General features: G+C 38.3%; 1 protein-coding gene across 4 annotated transcripts in view; it reads right to left on the bottom strand.

Annotated features, from left to right (window-relative positions):
- The window catches only part of hyd (E3 ubiquitin-protein ligase hyd), a 1,108,663-nt gene that overhangs the window by 969,488 nt on the left and 122,494 nt on the right, over positions 1-16,681 (bottom strand). For all 4 annotated transcript variants that reach the window (XM_067760031.1, XM_067760029.1, XM_067760028.1 and 1 more), the window contains one exon: positions 994-1,226. In XM_067760031.1, coding sequence (XP_067616132.1) covers positions 994-1,226 — 233 coding nt within the window. The remainder of the gene's footprint in view (positions 1-993; positions 1,227-16,681) is intronic.

The following is a 16,681-nucleotide window of genomic DNA, read 5'->3' as shown; positions in this document are numbered from 1 at the left end:
GATGATGCTCCGGCCAAGAAAGTGTTTCTATCGGAACCCGCCTATGGAAGCAGAGGTAGAGGGCGGCCCCCACTCCGTTGGAAGGACCAGGTGGAAAACGATTTAAACTCCCTTGGTGTGACCAATTGGCGCCGGTTGGCGGAGCGAAGGAGCGACTGGCGCGCCTTGTTGGACGGCCATAACCGTTTAGACGGTTAAGCGCCAATTAAGTAAGTAAGTAAGTAATTTGTTTATATTTTTATTTTATTTTTTATGAAGGTATCTATTCTATTCGAAATTTTCGTTTTGTGTCACACTTACATAGGTATTTATACAAAATTAAACTCGGTAAACGCGCCAGTTGCATACCTAACAGGTGGCGTGAAATAGGCTAAATTGCTTTCGTACATTTCTTCATTTTTAACTAATAGTTCGTGTTTTTGAATTATGACACTATTGAAGTAAATGGGTGATATAGGCCTACTGAGGAACCGAGCACCCAAAACTAACTTCGGTGGCGCGCCAACGGCCTTCCGGGTGGTGTGGAAAACCCTATTTTTCAATTCAATTTCAAGTAATTTCATGATAATTCTATGTCAATTTGATTTGATTTTACATAATTATTATATTTTCGTTTAAGGGTCTTCAGACCAAAACGTTATAATTACATTTGAAGTTTGTAGAAAATTGAAGAAAATACAATCAAAAAGTACAACGCTTAGATCAAATTTTAAAGAAAAATTTAAGTAAGTTAGACTATTTTGCTATATTTCCAACACTTGATGCATAGAATGAGTTGAAAAAAATACAAGTTGGTCGAATTTCGACCACAGGCGATACTTGTCTAGATTACAATACACTAACTCTGCATACGATATATGTGGAACAATGACTGATTTGACGGTTTTCAATTTCGTTTGCTGCGACAATAAATCAGAAGTCACTACAATATAGTTTTCTAAGAATAATGTATATATTGTTTATATACGCGTTCGAACCATCGGATATACGTACCTCCGTTATTATCCCAAGCTTCGTCCTTACCAAGCAACCGACGTGGTCCATAGTACTGACGGTCTCTCCATCGACTGAATGCTTCGCGATCAACACTTACGGAGGATATTTGTGAAGACAAGCTGTTATTTCCAGATAAAACACCACCTGAGTTAGTGGTTGGTCTTACTTGACTATCTAAATTATTAGAGCTTGATTGACTCCTTTCACTGCGGATACGATCGAAGAGCAAACTAAATGGGAAAAAGTATTTATACAATAATAAAGGTACATCAATGAATTTCAAACCCTAAATAAAATAAAATTAATTTAATCAAAATAAAAATTCATTATTCACTAATTGGTGCTCCCAGTCTTAATGTGCAAAGTGCTGGTCATAGGCGCGAATGCAAATGCGCACCACAATACATGGGGAGAAGGAGTACTAGTATCTATCCAGCACTATAGTGTTACATATTAGAAGGAAATTTGCAGAAAGCCAACAGGGGTAGTGTCCCTACATATGTTGGTCTAACATACAGCAATGTTCTTGAAACAAAAATGAGCTCTGACCGTGATATCTGAAGGTATGATTGAATGGTCCTTGCTAGTATACACGCAAGTATGCCCTGCACACACAACCACACTTCAATTCACAAAATTTTATTTATTTTTGGTATCGACGGTTTTTAGTTTATTAAAGCAATAGTCACTCAACTTATAGTTGCGAGTGGGGGAGCTGCCAGCCAGCTTTGCAACTGTAACTAAGAATAAATTAGCTGGCACTATACTAGACCACCCTTCCGCCCATGCATATCAGCCTCAGCATCCCCTAAAGAGGGTAGAGAATGGTACATGCTACGCGTCCCCGATATGGTCGCCAAGCCTAAAGACTACTCACTGGAAGAAGCTACAGACCTGCCAAAATACCGCCCTTAGAACCGCCACGGGTTGTCTTCTTATGTCCCCAGAACAACATCTACATAATGAGGCGAGAATACTCCCCATTGGGAAGAGAAATGAAATGCTAACCAAGCAGTTTCTGTTGAATACCCAGAAACCTGGGCATCTCAACAGACATCTGATTGATGAGCCTACACCGCCCAGGGGCTTAAAGAGTCACCTCCGTAAGCATTATGAGGAAATACGGCACCTGAGAACACAGCCGTATGAAGGTAAAAACCGGGCGTCAGACCTATATGCCAGGAATTGCCCGGTGAATCCTGTACTCAAAGAGAAATACCTTAAAGTTTCAGAAGAGGAGCGCACACTCCCTAGGAGAACGCGAGTCTCTCTAGCCCAATTTCGATCTGGATACTATAACAGGTTAAACTCTTACCGATCCAGAATTAACCCCGACATACCAAACATGTGTCCTGCTTGTATTGTGTCCCCGCATGACACCAACTATCTATCTACAAGCGTGAAACTTCCAGGGCGTAGAGTTTTTAAAAAAATTCGGTGCGGACATGTTGTGTTAACAGTTCTTTCTTTCCCCATTTAAGAAGTGCGGCCATTCACAAATTGTCACCAAAGGCCTCTAACGGGAGCCAGAAGAAACTAGCAGTACCTACAAGGGTGAACCATAGGGAAGTTTCTGTTAGAGGCGTAGGTTCCACATAACGATTGAAAAGATGATTGGTGTCATGTGGGGACACATTGCACGGAGAACATACATTACGTATGTCGAGGTTGATTCTAGAGTTAAACATGTTCCAGTATTCAAAACGAAGTTGGCCCAGGGTGAGTCGTCTTTCCTTTGGTAGTCTGCTTTATTCTTCTTCTACAAGGGTTGGATAGTGTATATTGATAGCGGGCGCGACCTAGCAAACGTGTTTACCGATTCTAAGTGGATGAGGCTTAGAGCCTCCTTCCTCCCCAAGGCCTTCGGGGAGTGTCCTTATCGCTCCAACAACAACAACATGTTTTCTTAAACCTCTTGGAGGCGAGGCAGGATCAAACAGTTGTTTGGTAGACCGACCATCTCAGGAACGATTTAGTATGACCACATGGAACCTTCTATCCCGATATCCCATCCCCTAGATCCATGAGGAACTTGGGGTCGCCAGAGCCTCGGCTGTTACAGAAACAGGATTCGCCACAGCTAGGTGATGTTGGCGATTGGGTTGGAGAAGCTATTTATTGCGCTGGCAATCCCTTTTTTTTTATTTAATCCCTTGAAAAGGGTTGCGCTAAACAACCCCTTGAATAAATTTGGTATTTTAGTCGCCTCTTACGACAGGAATACCAGCCGCGGGTATATTCTCAGCACCTAGCCCGCTGGGGATTGTTAATCGCTTCTTCAATGGCATGTTTTGTGTTTATGTGTGCGTCTGTTTTTGCACGCCGTCTAGCCTCGCCTACTGATGCATGCATTAACATTGGCGGCAGATTAACGCTCGCGCATTTGTTCAAGTCTGACAGAGTTTTATCGCCAAAGGCGATATATATTTTATCATAGTATTTTGTCGGGTTAGACAAGGATTTGACGGGTGACCACAATTTACCGACACCCACAGAGCGGGTACAGTTCTTTAGATGTTGTTGTTTTGTTCACAGTGCTTCGCCCCGTTCATTGGGAATGACCAATTAAAAATTTCAACAGGGGCGCACCATAGGGAGATTGGTGTTAGAGGCGTAGGTTCCACATTACAATTGAAAACAAGGTTGGTGTCATGTGGGGCACATCGCATTCAGAACATACATTCACATACAAGTAAGAGTTTAACCTGCTATAGTATCCAGAACAAAGTTGAGCCTGGGTGGCATGCGCGTTGAAGGTGAGACTGTTATCGAACGTTACCCCTAAAATTTTTGGGTAACATCGACGTGAACGTTCTACATTTGCGCCATCTGTTCCGTCAACGTAGTAATCAGAGTGGATTTGGTCGACGATAATGCCAGGTTGCGCGAGGTGAAAAAACTAGAGACAGGGGAGATTGCTGTTTATTTAAAAAAAAAGGGCCAGGTACCGTTGCCATAATCGTGCAGTCTTCGGCATAGGATATTATTGCAACTCCTTCAAGGGGTTGATAAGCGCAATACAAAGCTTTATAGATTCAAATCTTCCACAACCCAGCGGCTTAGAGGCTTAGAATATACCCGCGGCAGGTATGCCTGTCGTAAGAGGCGACTAAAATACCAAATTGATTCAAGGGGTTGTGTACCGCAACGACGCCGAATGTTAAAAATATTGGTGCGGCGGCGTTTGGCGCGTTACTATATTTTCTACTCTTTTAAGACTGTCTAGGCTATTTATTGTTTATCTCGAAAATTGATCCGATATGGTCGAAAGGGGTATCAAGGGATGCGCATCACTGCCAGTTATAAAAATCCAATATCGAAATTTAACACTTTATAACCGTTCAAAAGTTATTTGAGAAAACAAGCACTTTCAATGCCAGCTTAGCACGGATTTCGCATCACCGAATTCACCAAGTTATTAAAACAAAACACTTAACGAAAATGCTCACTTCGCATAATTTTTTCATAAAATTAATAAAGTATAATGAATTTAAATAAAGCGTCCCAAGTCGAACATATTTTCAAATTGTACTCAAGTTGTTAAAAAAGCAAGTTAACCGAAAAAGGTGCCGAATTTTATATCCCGATTGGCTGAAAGAATAAGCGAAATCAGTGATGCAAAATCCTTTAGTAGGCTCCAGTGGTTTAAATTCTCCTATGAAAAGACTCTCAGCTCATACTTAAGTTGCATATATATTCAACACGTATGAGAAAGGTTTGAAAAATCACTTTATTTGCTGAACTATAAAATAGCGTCTGAAATCTTAATTTTGATTTTCACCCTTCATCATTCAACACTCAAGTCTCCCGGTTTGACATTTCCCAAAGTTCGCGGCACTATCCCCAACTAGTCCCTTGGAGTGAATCACATCACAGCTCCTGTTACAGATATGAATACGTAGGCACATTTTTTAACCAGGTTAGGCTTTGTCCATCGCAAGAATACTCAAAGTGGTGAAGCAAAAGCTTTTTCAAGACAGTCGAACAAATGACCGAGTGTTCTACTAGCCTAACGTAGGGGATAGTCGAACTAGTCTGAAAACTGAAGGCGATTATCCATAATGAGCTCTTATATCATAAGGCCGGAAACAAAGACTATTGAGGTCAATGTATCGAACACAAAAGTCTGCAATTTTGGTCTACATTTTAAAACTTTTATCGACGGTCCTTGTAAAGTTTAAATTATGTAGATGCGCCAAGGATTATACGATTTTCACCCATGTGTTACGCAATGATATACACTTACACTGCTTTTGATTTCGAGGGCGGCATCCTTGGCCGAATAGTTACTCCCTAACGTTTCAAGGCGTTTTGGTGTAGCTCGGAATCATGTCGCGACAAAAACATCCGTCAGAAAGTCTTCGAAGCTACACCTTCTTCTAGGAAAGTAACGTCGACGAAGTTATGAGTTCGAAGTCGCAGTCCTATGGCTTCTGTACTGGCATATGGTATAAGAGCCAGGATGCGTGGTAGCGACTGGTGTTCGGGATTGCTACTGTTCGCACGTCGCACATTGATGCTATTCGTTAAAACTGTGCAACGAGAGTCATGTCTATTAGTAGATAATTGATAGCAACAGTAAGTCGCCTTTATGCGTGCAACGTACCGGATCTGCATCCGCCAAAGGACCATCAACATCGATAACACTGCAATAGCAACAACCCCCTGTTTTATACTCCCAGGCTTTGAGATTTCGTTCCTGAATTGATCCGCCGCTTGCCGACATTTAAATAATTTGAAGTCCATCTTTTTAGACAAGGGAGAAGGTGTGAGCCTTCTATGCCTTGGAGTAGCATGTCGTCGTTGAGTGTGTCAAAAGCTTTTGACAAGTCGAGTGCCACGACCACCGTCCTGTGATGGGGCTTTTGCTGAGTGTTTAGTCCGTAAGTTACCTGAGTGTTTTGGCGTTTAGCGCAGTGGTAGTGCTATGCATTTACGGAAGCAATATTGATGGGTGGCTAGGACTTCGATGAAAATTGATGAGTGATTGTGCCCATTGAATGGGGCGAAGCACTGTTAATACAACAACGGCTTCCCACTGGAAGAAGCTACAGGCCTGCCAAAATACTGCCCTCAGGACCGCCACGGGTTGTCTCCTTATGTCCCCAGAACACCATCTACATAATGAGGCGAGAATACTCCCAATAAAGGAAAGAAATGAAATGCTAACCAAACAGTTTTTGTTGAATACCCAAAAATCTGCGCATCCCAACAGATATATGATTGATGAGCTAACACCGCCCAGGGGCTTAAGGAGTCACCTCCGAAAGCACTATGAGGAAATACGGCACCTGAGAACACAGCCGTATGAAGCCAAAAAACATAAGCAGGTCCTTGTTGAACTCCATAAACAGGCATCGGACCTCTATGTCAGGAATTGCCCGGTGAATCCAGTACTCAAAGAGCAATACCCTAAACTTGCGGAAGAGGAACGCACACTCCCTAGGGAGTCACTCTAGCCCAACTTCGATCTGGATACTGTAACAGGTGAAACTCTTACCTATCCACAATCAACCCCGACATACAAAATGTATGCCCTGCTTGCAACGTGTCCCCACATGATACCAACCATCTCTTCAATTGTAATGTGGAACCAACGCCTCTAACACCTCTCTCATTATGGTCCACCCCTGTTGAAACAGCAAGTTTCCTCGGACTCCCGTTATTGGATGGGGCGAAGCACTGCTACAACAACAACAAGCAGCCGGTTCTATGTACCGGAGCGACTCGGGATGTTTTTTCCCGACCAAGGGCTGCCATTTCAGCGTAACTCCATTTAATTTTTGCGTCCCTGCCACAAATTATCATCCTCGGAGCATCTTCTTGCAGGTGGACTGCTCCATACCTTCTTGCTCCGGGAAGTATTGAACCTAACCCCGTTCCCAGGCTATAGTTCTGCTGCATATTGTAAAAGGTTTGAAATAAAATAGACTGTGTTGTGAGTGATCAAAGCTCAATGCTTAATTGCTCTTTTATTCAAATGCTGTCAGCTTATTTATACAAAATTATTCTAACATATTCTTACATACATATTTAAATTAAAAAAAAAATGTATGTAAGTATGTATCTATACATACATATTTACCTTAAGCATACATACTTACATACCTACATACAACTTGATACAAAATATGTACCTACACACCTGTGTTGAGTTGTGACTTCTGTGGGAAATGCAACGTTCGCAAATTTGCTTGAATGCAAATTTGTTTGGTTGTGTGTTGTACACACACCTGTATTAAATCGTGTGAATGGCTATGTCAGCAAGAATTGAAAATGCTTTTTTATGTGTTGATGAACGTTTAGACTATTTTTTACAGGGTACCTGATTTAAATATTTGGCCATAAATTGTTGGCTGTTTACACTACATCTCCCCTTTTTTTTGAATGCTTATGCATTTGGAGAATGCATGAGCATTCTAGTATAAACTAATTCTATATTTTGTATTTTAGGTTGAACATTTACTTATTCTATTAATTTAAGTCTATTTTTGTGAATTATTATTTTCTTATTATTTATGATATTGCTATTCTCTATGTTACTGGGAAATTCTTGCTTATCCTCATTTCCTATTCTAAATGGGATTAAAGTGTCATTATTTTTACTATCGATATTTTCTACTTTATATGGAATTAGAGTAAAATTATTGGATCTTTTCTACTCTAAAGGGCCCTTTATATCTATTATCTAACTTATGTCCTGATTCATTTTTTACACTACATCTCCTATATTTATTTCCTTATAGTGAATATTTTTATCATAACTAATCTTTTGTTTTTCTTTAGCCTGTTTTACTAATTTATATGCTCTATCTTGCGCTATTTGTAACCTATGCTTAATTTCTTTGTCGTAAGCTGCATAATTGTATAATGGGCTTACTGCGTTTTCTCTTAAAAATTCGTAAGTCTGGGGTTTTTTGGCAAACACTAATTCGTATGGACAATAATTATGAACCGTACATGGGGTAGTATTGTAACAATACGCAAAATATTTAAGATATTCATCCCAATCATTTTTGTCAATGGATATGTAGGAACGTACGTATTCATTGAATGTTCAATGACTACCTTCAACTGTGCCTAAAGTTTGATGGTGGTAAGGTGTTGACATTTTATGGTTTATTTTTAGAGGTTTGCATAATTCTTCAAATAAGCTATTTTTATATTCGCTTCCCATATATGTTATAACTGTCTTCATGCAACCATAAACTAGGATAAAATTTTCGAATATCGCTTTGGCTATTGTTGCAATTAAATACTTAGTTAAGTGACATACTATAGTAACTAAATATTCATTTTCATTTTCCGACCTGGGAAGAGGGCCTATCGTATCTATTTGTACTGTGTCGAACGCTTTTGTGGGCGTTTCGGTTATAATCAGAGGTTCTTTCAAGTTTTTTATTATTTTATTTTTATTGCAATGAGTGCATTTTTGATATATTTTCTGATGTCGTTTTTCATTCCTTTCCAATATTATTATTCCTGGGTGGCCACCAAAAACATGTTCGTCATAAATTTGTGAAGAATTTCTTTCATTATTTCATTTTTTGTCACGTGCATAACTTCTGGAGTTAATGCTATAATTAGATTTTTGAGAACTTTGGTACCAATTTCTTTAAATGTGTCTACCCGGGCATAATTATCTTTAAACAATTTGTCTTCTAAGGACAACTGTATTTTTCTAATTCCTAAATTGCCGGGTTCTTTTATAAGCCTGGCAAAGAATTGACCTAACTCAATCTTCGCCTCAACAATTCGATTTTTTATATTAATTTCGATACAAATGATAATTGCAAATTGCGACGAATCTTTTCGCCTCATCCGCATTTTTAGGTGTTGGGAAATTTTTAACAATTTCGAATTTATTGGGGTCTGGCAAAATTCCTTTGCTTGTGCATTTATGACCAAGGTAAGTTACTTCTTGGTTGAAAAACAAGCATTTATCCGGATGTAATTTTAAACTATATTTTCTACAAGTTGCGAAAACATCTCGTAAATTTTTAATCATATGATTTTCGGAGCATCCTAATACGACTAAATCGTCCATGTATAGGAATGCTTGTGAAGGTTTTAAGCCTGCAAATGCCAATGTCATCATTCTTTGGAATGAGTTCGGTGCTATTTTAAGGCCATACGGTAGTCTTTTAAAACGGTAAGTACCATTATCCGATGTAAAGGATGTGATATCTCTTGACTCTTCGCTGAGTTCAATCTGGTGAAATCCAAACATTAAATCTAAGCATGAAAAATATTTAGCACTTCCTACAACCATTCTCCATCTTTTTCCCTGGTTATTCGGTAGTGATTTTTTCGGTACTAATAAAATTGGACTATTGAATTCTGAAATTGAAGGTTCTATTATGTCATCTTTAACTAATTTTTTTACTTGTTTATTTATTTCACTCTTATGAGCTTCTGGTATTCTATAATTTTTTACGTAGACTGGGTTGTTGTCTTTCATATGAAATTTTTGTTTGTAAAAATTATTAGTAGTAATTGGTTCTGTTTCCAGTGAAAAAATGTCAATGAATTCTGCACATAATGCATTAAGTGATTTATTTGCAAATTTTGGAACATTTTTATTTAATATTTCTAAATTTTTCCTTATTGTTGGCCTCATTTTCGAGTTTTTTATTTTCAATTATTGTATAATCATTCAAGTTTTCTGTACGTATATTAAAATCTTGCAGTGTTGCATTTTTATTTGCTGTATTTATAATTCTAACAAATGTTTGTTGTGAATTTGCTAGTGTGTTTGCAATAAAAATACCTTTAGACAATTCTTGTTGTGGGATTAATAAATCTGATTTTTATTTTCTATGTGAATTTGTCGAACTACTTCTGATCGTGCGGGAATAGAAATACTATTGATTGTTGGTTTGTTAGTCATCTGAATTATTATGTTTTCTGGGTAGTCATATGGTCTCAGTATTAGAGTGTCACCTTCTGTTTGATAATCCAAAATGCAATTATATTTTTTAATGAAATCTAATCCTAATATTCCATCACATGGGATTGGGAAAGTGTCTTCTACTACGTGAAATTTGTGTCTAATTAATAGGTAATCATCTTATAAATCTGCTTTAACCGTGCCAATAGTGCTTGTTATTCCTTGACCAATTCCTCTTAGATCTGTTTTTTGAGAATTATTTATCGTGACATTACTGTCAATCTGCCCCTTTTTTATTATTGAAATATCCGCTCCCGTATCGATTAGGAAAATTGATATGGAATTATTCAGAGTTGCTCTGGAAGATATGTAGCTATTAAGATGTAAATTGAAAATATATAATTTGTTATTTATTGAGGTGGAGTTTGTTGGTTTTCCTGTTGTGTAACAATTCGGACATTTCTGATGTTATTGCGGGTATTTCCTCGCGATCCGAAATTTCGAACAGGTCTTTGGTTATTTTGTCATTATTATTATACGTATTGAAAGAACGTCTATAATTTCCTCTATAATTATTGTTTTGTTAAATCCTGCTGAAGTTTCCTCAGAAATTGGAATTTTGTTGGCGAATATGTAGTAGTGAATTTGTATTTCCAGTTACTTCTGTGCAACTGTTAGTAAATTTTGATATGGCTTCGTTCATTGTTGTGAACGTTCCAGCTTGCATAATTGTTTTTACTTTATCGTTGGAGCAGTTTTTACACAAAGCTTTCACAGCTGATTGTGTAGCATACTTGGTTGCTAACTCTGGTGTTAGTCCGTCGGATATGTATGCTCCTTCCAACGATTTTCTGAGCTTTTCAATTTCAGCAGTGTATTGATTTGCAGTTTTACTGCGCTGTTGGATATTCAGGAGTTTTGCTGTCAAAACTTCAACTGATTCACCTTTAATTGCTGTTTTAATTTTATCTTATTGCTTCGATTGTGCTTACAGTGTTTATTAGGTTTCTGGCTGTTCCTTTCAGTTTTTATCATTGAAACCGCTATAGGTTCATGGGTATCCTTAATTTGTTCTAAGATATCTAAAGCATCCAGAAAGTTATTCAAGTTTTCAGCTTTACCATCGAATTCTGGAAAAACTGATGAAGCAGTCTTTAAAAATTCGACTATTGTTTGTGACATTTTGTTAATTTCCCCAGGCATATCAATAAGTTTCCACCATTTTTTCAACCATACGAGAGTTTTTTCCTCATCTACAATTTTAATTTCATTTTTAAGGTCCTCAAGTGGGCCTTTTACATAACTTTTAATTTTTCTTGATCTTTCCATAATTTTAAAATCAATAGTTTTACAAAATTGTATTTAATTTTTATTTTTTTTTTTTCAACACCCTAATGTTTACAATGCTGGGTTTGATTTTTATTTTGATAATTATTTTTCCTTAATTCCTTGATTTCTTGTTTTAGTTTAATTTTTTCTGCCTGATTTGTGCTGAAATTAATTTTTTCATAAATCTTGGCTATTGTTTTTCGAATGGCAAATTGCTTTCCCCCTCTTTTTCTTTTCAATTTTATCGGTTTTGGAACTTTAGGTTCCTCAATTTTTTTAATCTTATTTCTCTGTATATATTCCCCGATTGTTATTGGCTTAGGGCCTTGCTTGGGTATTTCAGGTGTTTTGTTTTCACCTTCTTGGAACTTCAGATTTAGTTTAACTAATCTTTCAAAAATTTTATCAAATTGGCTTTGACTTTGTATGTCCTCTTCTTGGAACATATCTCAAAATTTAGCAAAAAAAAAAAGGTCTTTACAGCAGAAATTTGAATTTTTGCTTGTCAATAGGCAGCCGTTAGGTTGCCCGAACATTTTTCCTGCTTAGAAATTATGTCTAAAATGTTAAAACTATTTCAAAATTAAGGTGATTATATTTATATTTATTATGCTGCCAGTCTTGTTGTTTATTCCGAATGTGGTTCTTTTGTTCCTTCCGGGGTAATATCAATAATTTTACTGGTTATATCCACTGCTCCTGCATCATTTCGATTATAAAGCCCGTAAATTGTCATAAAAATTGCTAAATAGCGTCATTTTTGAGTGCTCCAAATTGGTCATATCCACTGCTCCTGCATCAGTTCGATTATAAAGCTTGTAAATTATCATAAAAATTGCTAGATGACGTCATTTTTGAGTGCTCCAAATTTATTCAAATTAGCTTTCAGTAAATTTCGTTTGATAAGCTCCTTTTTGCTTTTCTTCTTTCAGGATAAAATTTGGAGTAAAAAACTCGTTTTATAGTGTCACTCTTTGTTCCTTTTATAAAGCTTAGGCTGTAATCAGCCAGTAAAGTCTTTGCCAGCTATGAAATTAGGCTGAAAAATCAGCCAGAAGAATCGTAGGCAGGATCGCCATGTGAAAGGTTTGAAATAAAATAGACTGCGTTGTGAGTTATCAAAGCTCAATGCTTAATTGCACTTTTATTCAAATGTTGTCAGCTTATTTATACAAAATTATTCTAACATACATATTTACATTTAAGCATACATATTTACCTTAAGCATACATACTTACACACCTACATACAACTTGATACAAAATATGTACCTACACACCTGTTGAGTTGTGACTTCTGTGGGAAATGCAACGTTCGCAAATTTGCTTAAATGCAAATTTGTTTGGTTGTGTGTTGTACACACACCTGTATTAAATCGTTTGAATGGCTATGGCAGCAAGAATTGAAAATGCTTTTTATGTGTTGATGAACGTTTAGACTATTTTTGTTACAGGGTAGCTGATTTAAATATTTGGCCTTAACCCTTTACGGCGCCAGGTTTTAAATTTTATTAAATTTATATTTACTAACTAGTAAATACGCTATCATTAATAAAATCAACAATAAAAATAAATTTGTTTTAAATTTTTTATTAATTTTTCACAAAAAACTGTTTGTTGCAGAATTGCAACATGGCATCAATAGGGCTACATGAATAAAATCCAACTCAAGATGTGTAAAAATTTTTAAAACAGTTATTTTGTTTATTATAACAAACTTACTCCGCATTTTTCACAGCTTGTTTGTGTAAAACCTTTGCAGCCAGGAAATTTGCACCTCATTCGCTTATCCATCAAAACCTGCCCGTGTCCGTATTTGTCCAACCTCACATCTTTCGGGGGAACGTGTTGAGCCGGGCCTTTCTTCCTTTTATTTTCAATGAGACATTCAACATCACTTTTACTTTTCAAACGGTTAACTGTCTGATATTTGCGTAGTGTCTCTGCTATAGCTACTCTGAATTCCACAGAGTTTAGGACTTTACTGGTACTAGCTTTTTCAGCAATAATTCTCCGGTATAAAAACCAAGAATTAGACATTGCAACGTCCACGAAGTGGTAAAAAACTCGTATATACCAATGCTTACTACGTAGTTTAATTTTGTAGTGACCCATAACAGAGTCTAAAAGGTCAACACTCCCCCATATGCCGATTATATGCTGCTACGACAAAAGGACGTTCAATAGACACATATTGTTTTGCTGACTTATCCCACCATCGTACTACAGATGCTGGGTGCTCTCCAGCAAAATTTGATGGCAGAGTAATGATTTTATTATCTCTCCAAGCTACGACAGCTACGTCAACTTCATTGCAGTTTCCCACGTATTCTATTGACGTTCCGCGGGGTTCTTTTTTAAAACTTTATCATCAGGCAGCTTGCAGTTGGGAATACGGTTTTTTTTATTGTTCCTAGAGCCAAAACTCCTCGCTTCGACAAGTATTCAATAAGCGGGATAGAGGTGTAATAATTATCGAAAAATAACCTGTACTTCTCATTGATGGGTACATCACGGACAAGGCGGACAAATACAATGGATGATGCTCCTAAATCAGGCTCGCCGGATGCACATATGTTTTCCTTTCCACTATACATTTCGAATTTATATCCATACCCAGATACACAACATATAACAAACAGTTTAAATCCCCATTTATGGGGCTTATCGGGTAAATACTGTTTCAAAGAATTGCGCGCTTTTGTTGAACAAATTTGTTCATCTACAGACAAATGCTCTTCAAATGGAACCTTTTTGAAGTTATTATTTAGTGCATCTATCAATGGCCGGATTTTGTACTATCGATCAGAACCCATTTGTTCATATGGGACCATTTTACTATTGTCCTTGAAGTGTAATAACTGTCGAAGTAATTCAAATCGTTTTGATGTCATTGTCTCTCTTATCGGCTCGAAGCTAATATTTTCAGACCAATACATTTTTAAATTTGGCATACTTACAATCGACATATAATATACGATGCCAATAAATTGACGTATTTCTTGAGCAGTTACATTTACCGGCTTACTAGAATCTCTCTGCACGGAGTACAAATTAGTCTGATCCTTGATTAAAAAAAATAAAAAATAAATGTAAGGCGCGATAACCTCCGAAGAGATTTAAGGCCGAGCTTCTCTTCCAATTTGCGTCGTGCTCCTCTTGATTTTTCCCTACAAATTGGCCGGACGGGACCTACATGTTTTATGCCGACTCCGAACAGCATCTGCAAGGCAGATGAGTTTTCACTGAGAGCTTTTCATGGCAGAAATACAATCGGAGCGCTTGCCAGACACTGCCGAGGGGCGACCCCGCTTAGAAAAATTTTCTTCTAATTGAAAAATCTTATTTCTAAAATTTTGATGTTGCTTTGCCCGGGAGTTGAACCCAGGGCATACGGTGTGATAGGCGGAGCACGCTACCATCACACCACGGTGGCCATGATCCTTGATTAGATTGATAATATCATCAGTAAAGAGACAGAAAAAACCCTCAAATGGAGTATCCAAGCAAAGTATCTCCGGCGGTAGCTTATCGGATCCACGAAAACATAGTTGGTCTGCATTCAAGTTCAGGTTTTTGGATTTCCATGTAATATTGCTCCTAGGTATTCGATTAGAGGTCCCCTGAGGTGCTTCGGGTATATCGCTTAGCACAGCGGAGGCCGAATTTAAATGTGTTGTAGCAGAAATGGTTTCAGCGGATTTTGATAGAGTGGTAGTATCCGGAACATCATTTTCCAAATCAAGTGGTAAGTTTAGTTCCTCCTCAGAAGTGTCATGATAATTAGGTTCGATATTATACGTCGGATTTTTCTGATGATGACGATATTACATCAGAAAAATCAAGGCCATCCTCACTGTCTGCCCATTCATCTAATATCTTTTCCAGTTCCCTGGTGGTCAAATTATGATGACCACGTTTTATTTTGATCCTCAACAAAAACCTTTGAATTTGAATATAGCACTAAAAAGGTCAACCACAAAGCGCGGTGTTGCATATATGCAACAAAGAAAAATAAGTAGAGAAATATATAAAAAAACACGACTTTGCTAAGAAAATGTTACCGATTCTCAAAATATATTCTCTTACCTTTTTCTGAAACTAATTTTAACTGCAAAATATTATTTTTTTCACAAATAAATCACTTATCGTAAATGTATTATAGGAGCTCGAAACTGATTTGTACACGCGCGTCACTTAAATGCAAAAAAAATGAAAACAATTCCATGTGGTCAACCATTCTGTCATTTTACTGTTAGAATGCTTTGTTGCTAAACTACAACACAGAGCAAATGTGAACTACCGTCGTGTCATATATTTTGATTTGGATTTAAATGGTATGTTGCAGAAATGCAACAAGGCGCCGTTAAGGGTTAAATTGTTGGCTGTTTACACTACAATATGTCGGAATAGGATTTATCTCAGACGGTCATACTCTTGCCAGTGTGTCACGTGTAAAATATGGTTGCATCGTTGGGGATGTTCTGGGTTAGAACTCAACGTTCGTCACCCCCGAAATTTATATAACCCTTTGTGGCTCTCTGCTGTTCACGCCCAAGGAGGTCCCGCGGTTCACTCTCAAACGTACCTCCGCCACCTTCTAGCAGCGACGCTGCTCAGCAGTCCGTATCAACTGTCCGCTGTTGCTCGCGCCAAATGGCGCCTCCACCTAACGCGGCCGCTACAACTCACCACTACAATCTACGTAGCAATGACAGTAGCAATGCCGAGCACCAACTTTTACCCCCTTCCCTCCCTTCCTTTTCCGACACACGTACTCGCGTAAGAAGATGTCATCAACTCCTAGTCTCCCACACCCTGTGTTCCGTAAGCCAGCTCAGAATATTTACGATCGCGACATCGGTCCAATGCAGCTCATGCCTTGGGATATGCCACCTTCACATATGCTCTGCGCTTAGAAACGGCCACCGTCCCACCGGTACATTCGTTGCACCTTGCTGCCAAAATACCAGCACCAACTCATTGACACCAGGCACTCCAGCAGCAATCGGACAGCACACTCGACAAAACCTATATCCATAAAGCGCCTTCACCCATCGCTGACTCCCAGAGTGACGACTGAGACTGACGACTGACGAGATATCTCAACCCTAGAGACCCCCAGCCGTCCACAAGGCCAAGCCCTCCAAGTCAATAGGCCCAGACGGAAAAGCCATGCCTTTGCTAAAACACCTTGGCGGTGAGGGAATAAAATACCTAACACACGTTTTCAACCTGTCGCTGGAATCCTTTGTCATTCCCGAACAATGGAAAATGGCAAGGATAATTCCGCTACTAAAGCCTGGCAAACCAGCTAACTAAGCCGAGTCATATCGACCGATATCACTCTTTTCGCCATTAGCAAAGACATGGGAAACGGTTTTGCTGGCTCATTTCACGGCAAATCTTCGCTTAGCCACGCACCAATATGGCTTCCGCAAAACGCACAGCACCACCACCGCGCTCA

This window comes from Eurosta solidaginis, chromosome 1, assembly GCF_040869045.1.
Source record: "Eurosta solidaginis isolate ZX-2024a chromosome 1, ASM4086904v1, whole genome shotgun sequence".
Classification (NCBI taxonomy): domain Eukaryota; kingdom Metazoa; phylum Arthropoda; class Insecta; order Diptera; family Tephritidae; genus Eurosta; species Eurosta solidaginis.
The sequence above is the reverse complement of the archived record's forward strand: the minus strand, read 5'-3'. Positions and strand labels throughout refer to the sequence as shown.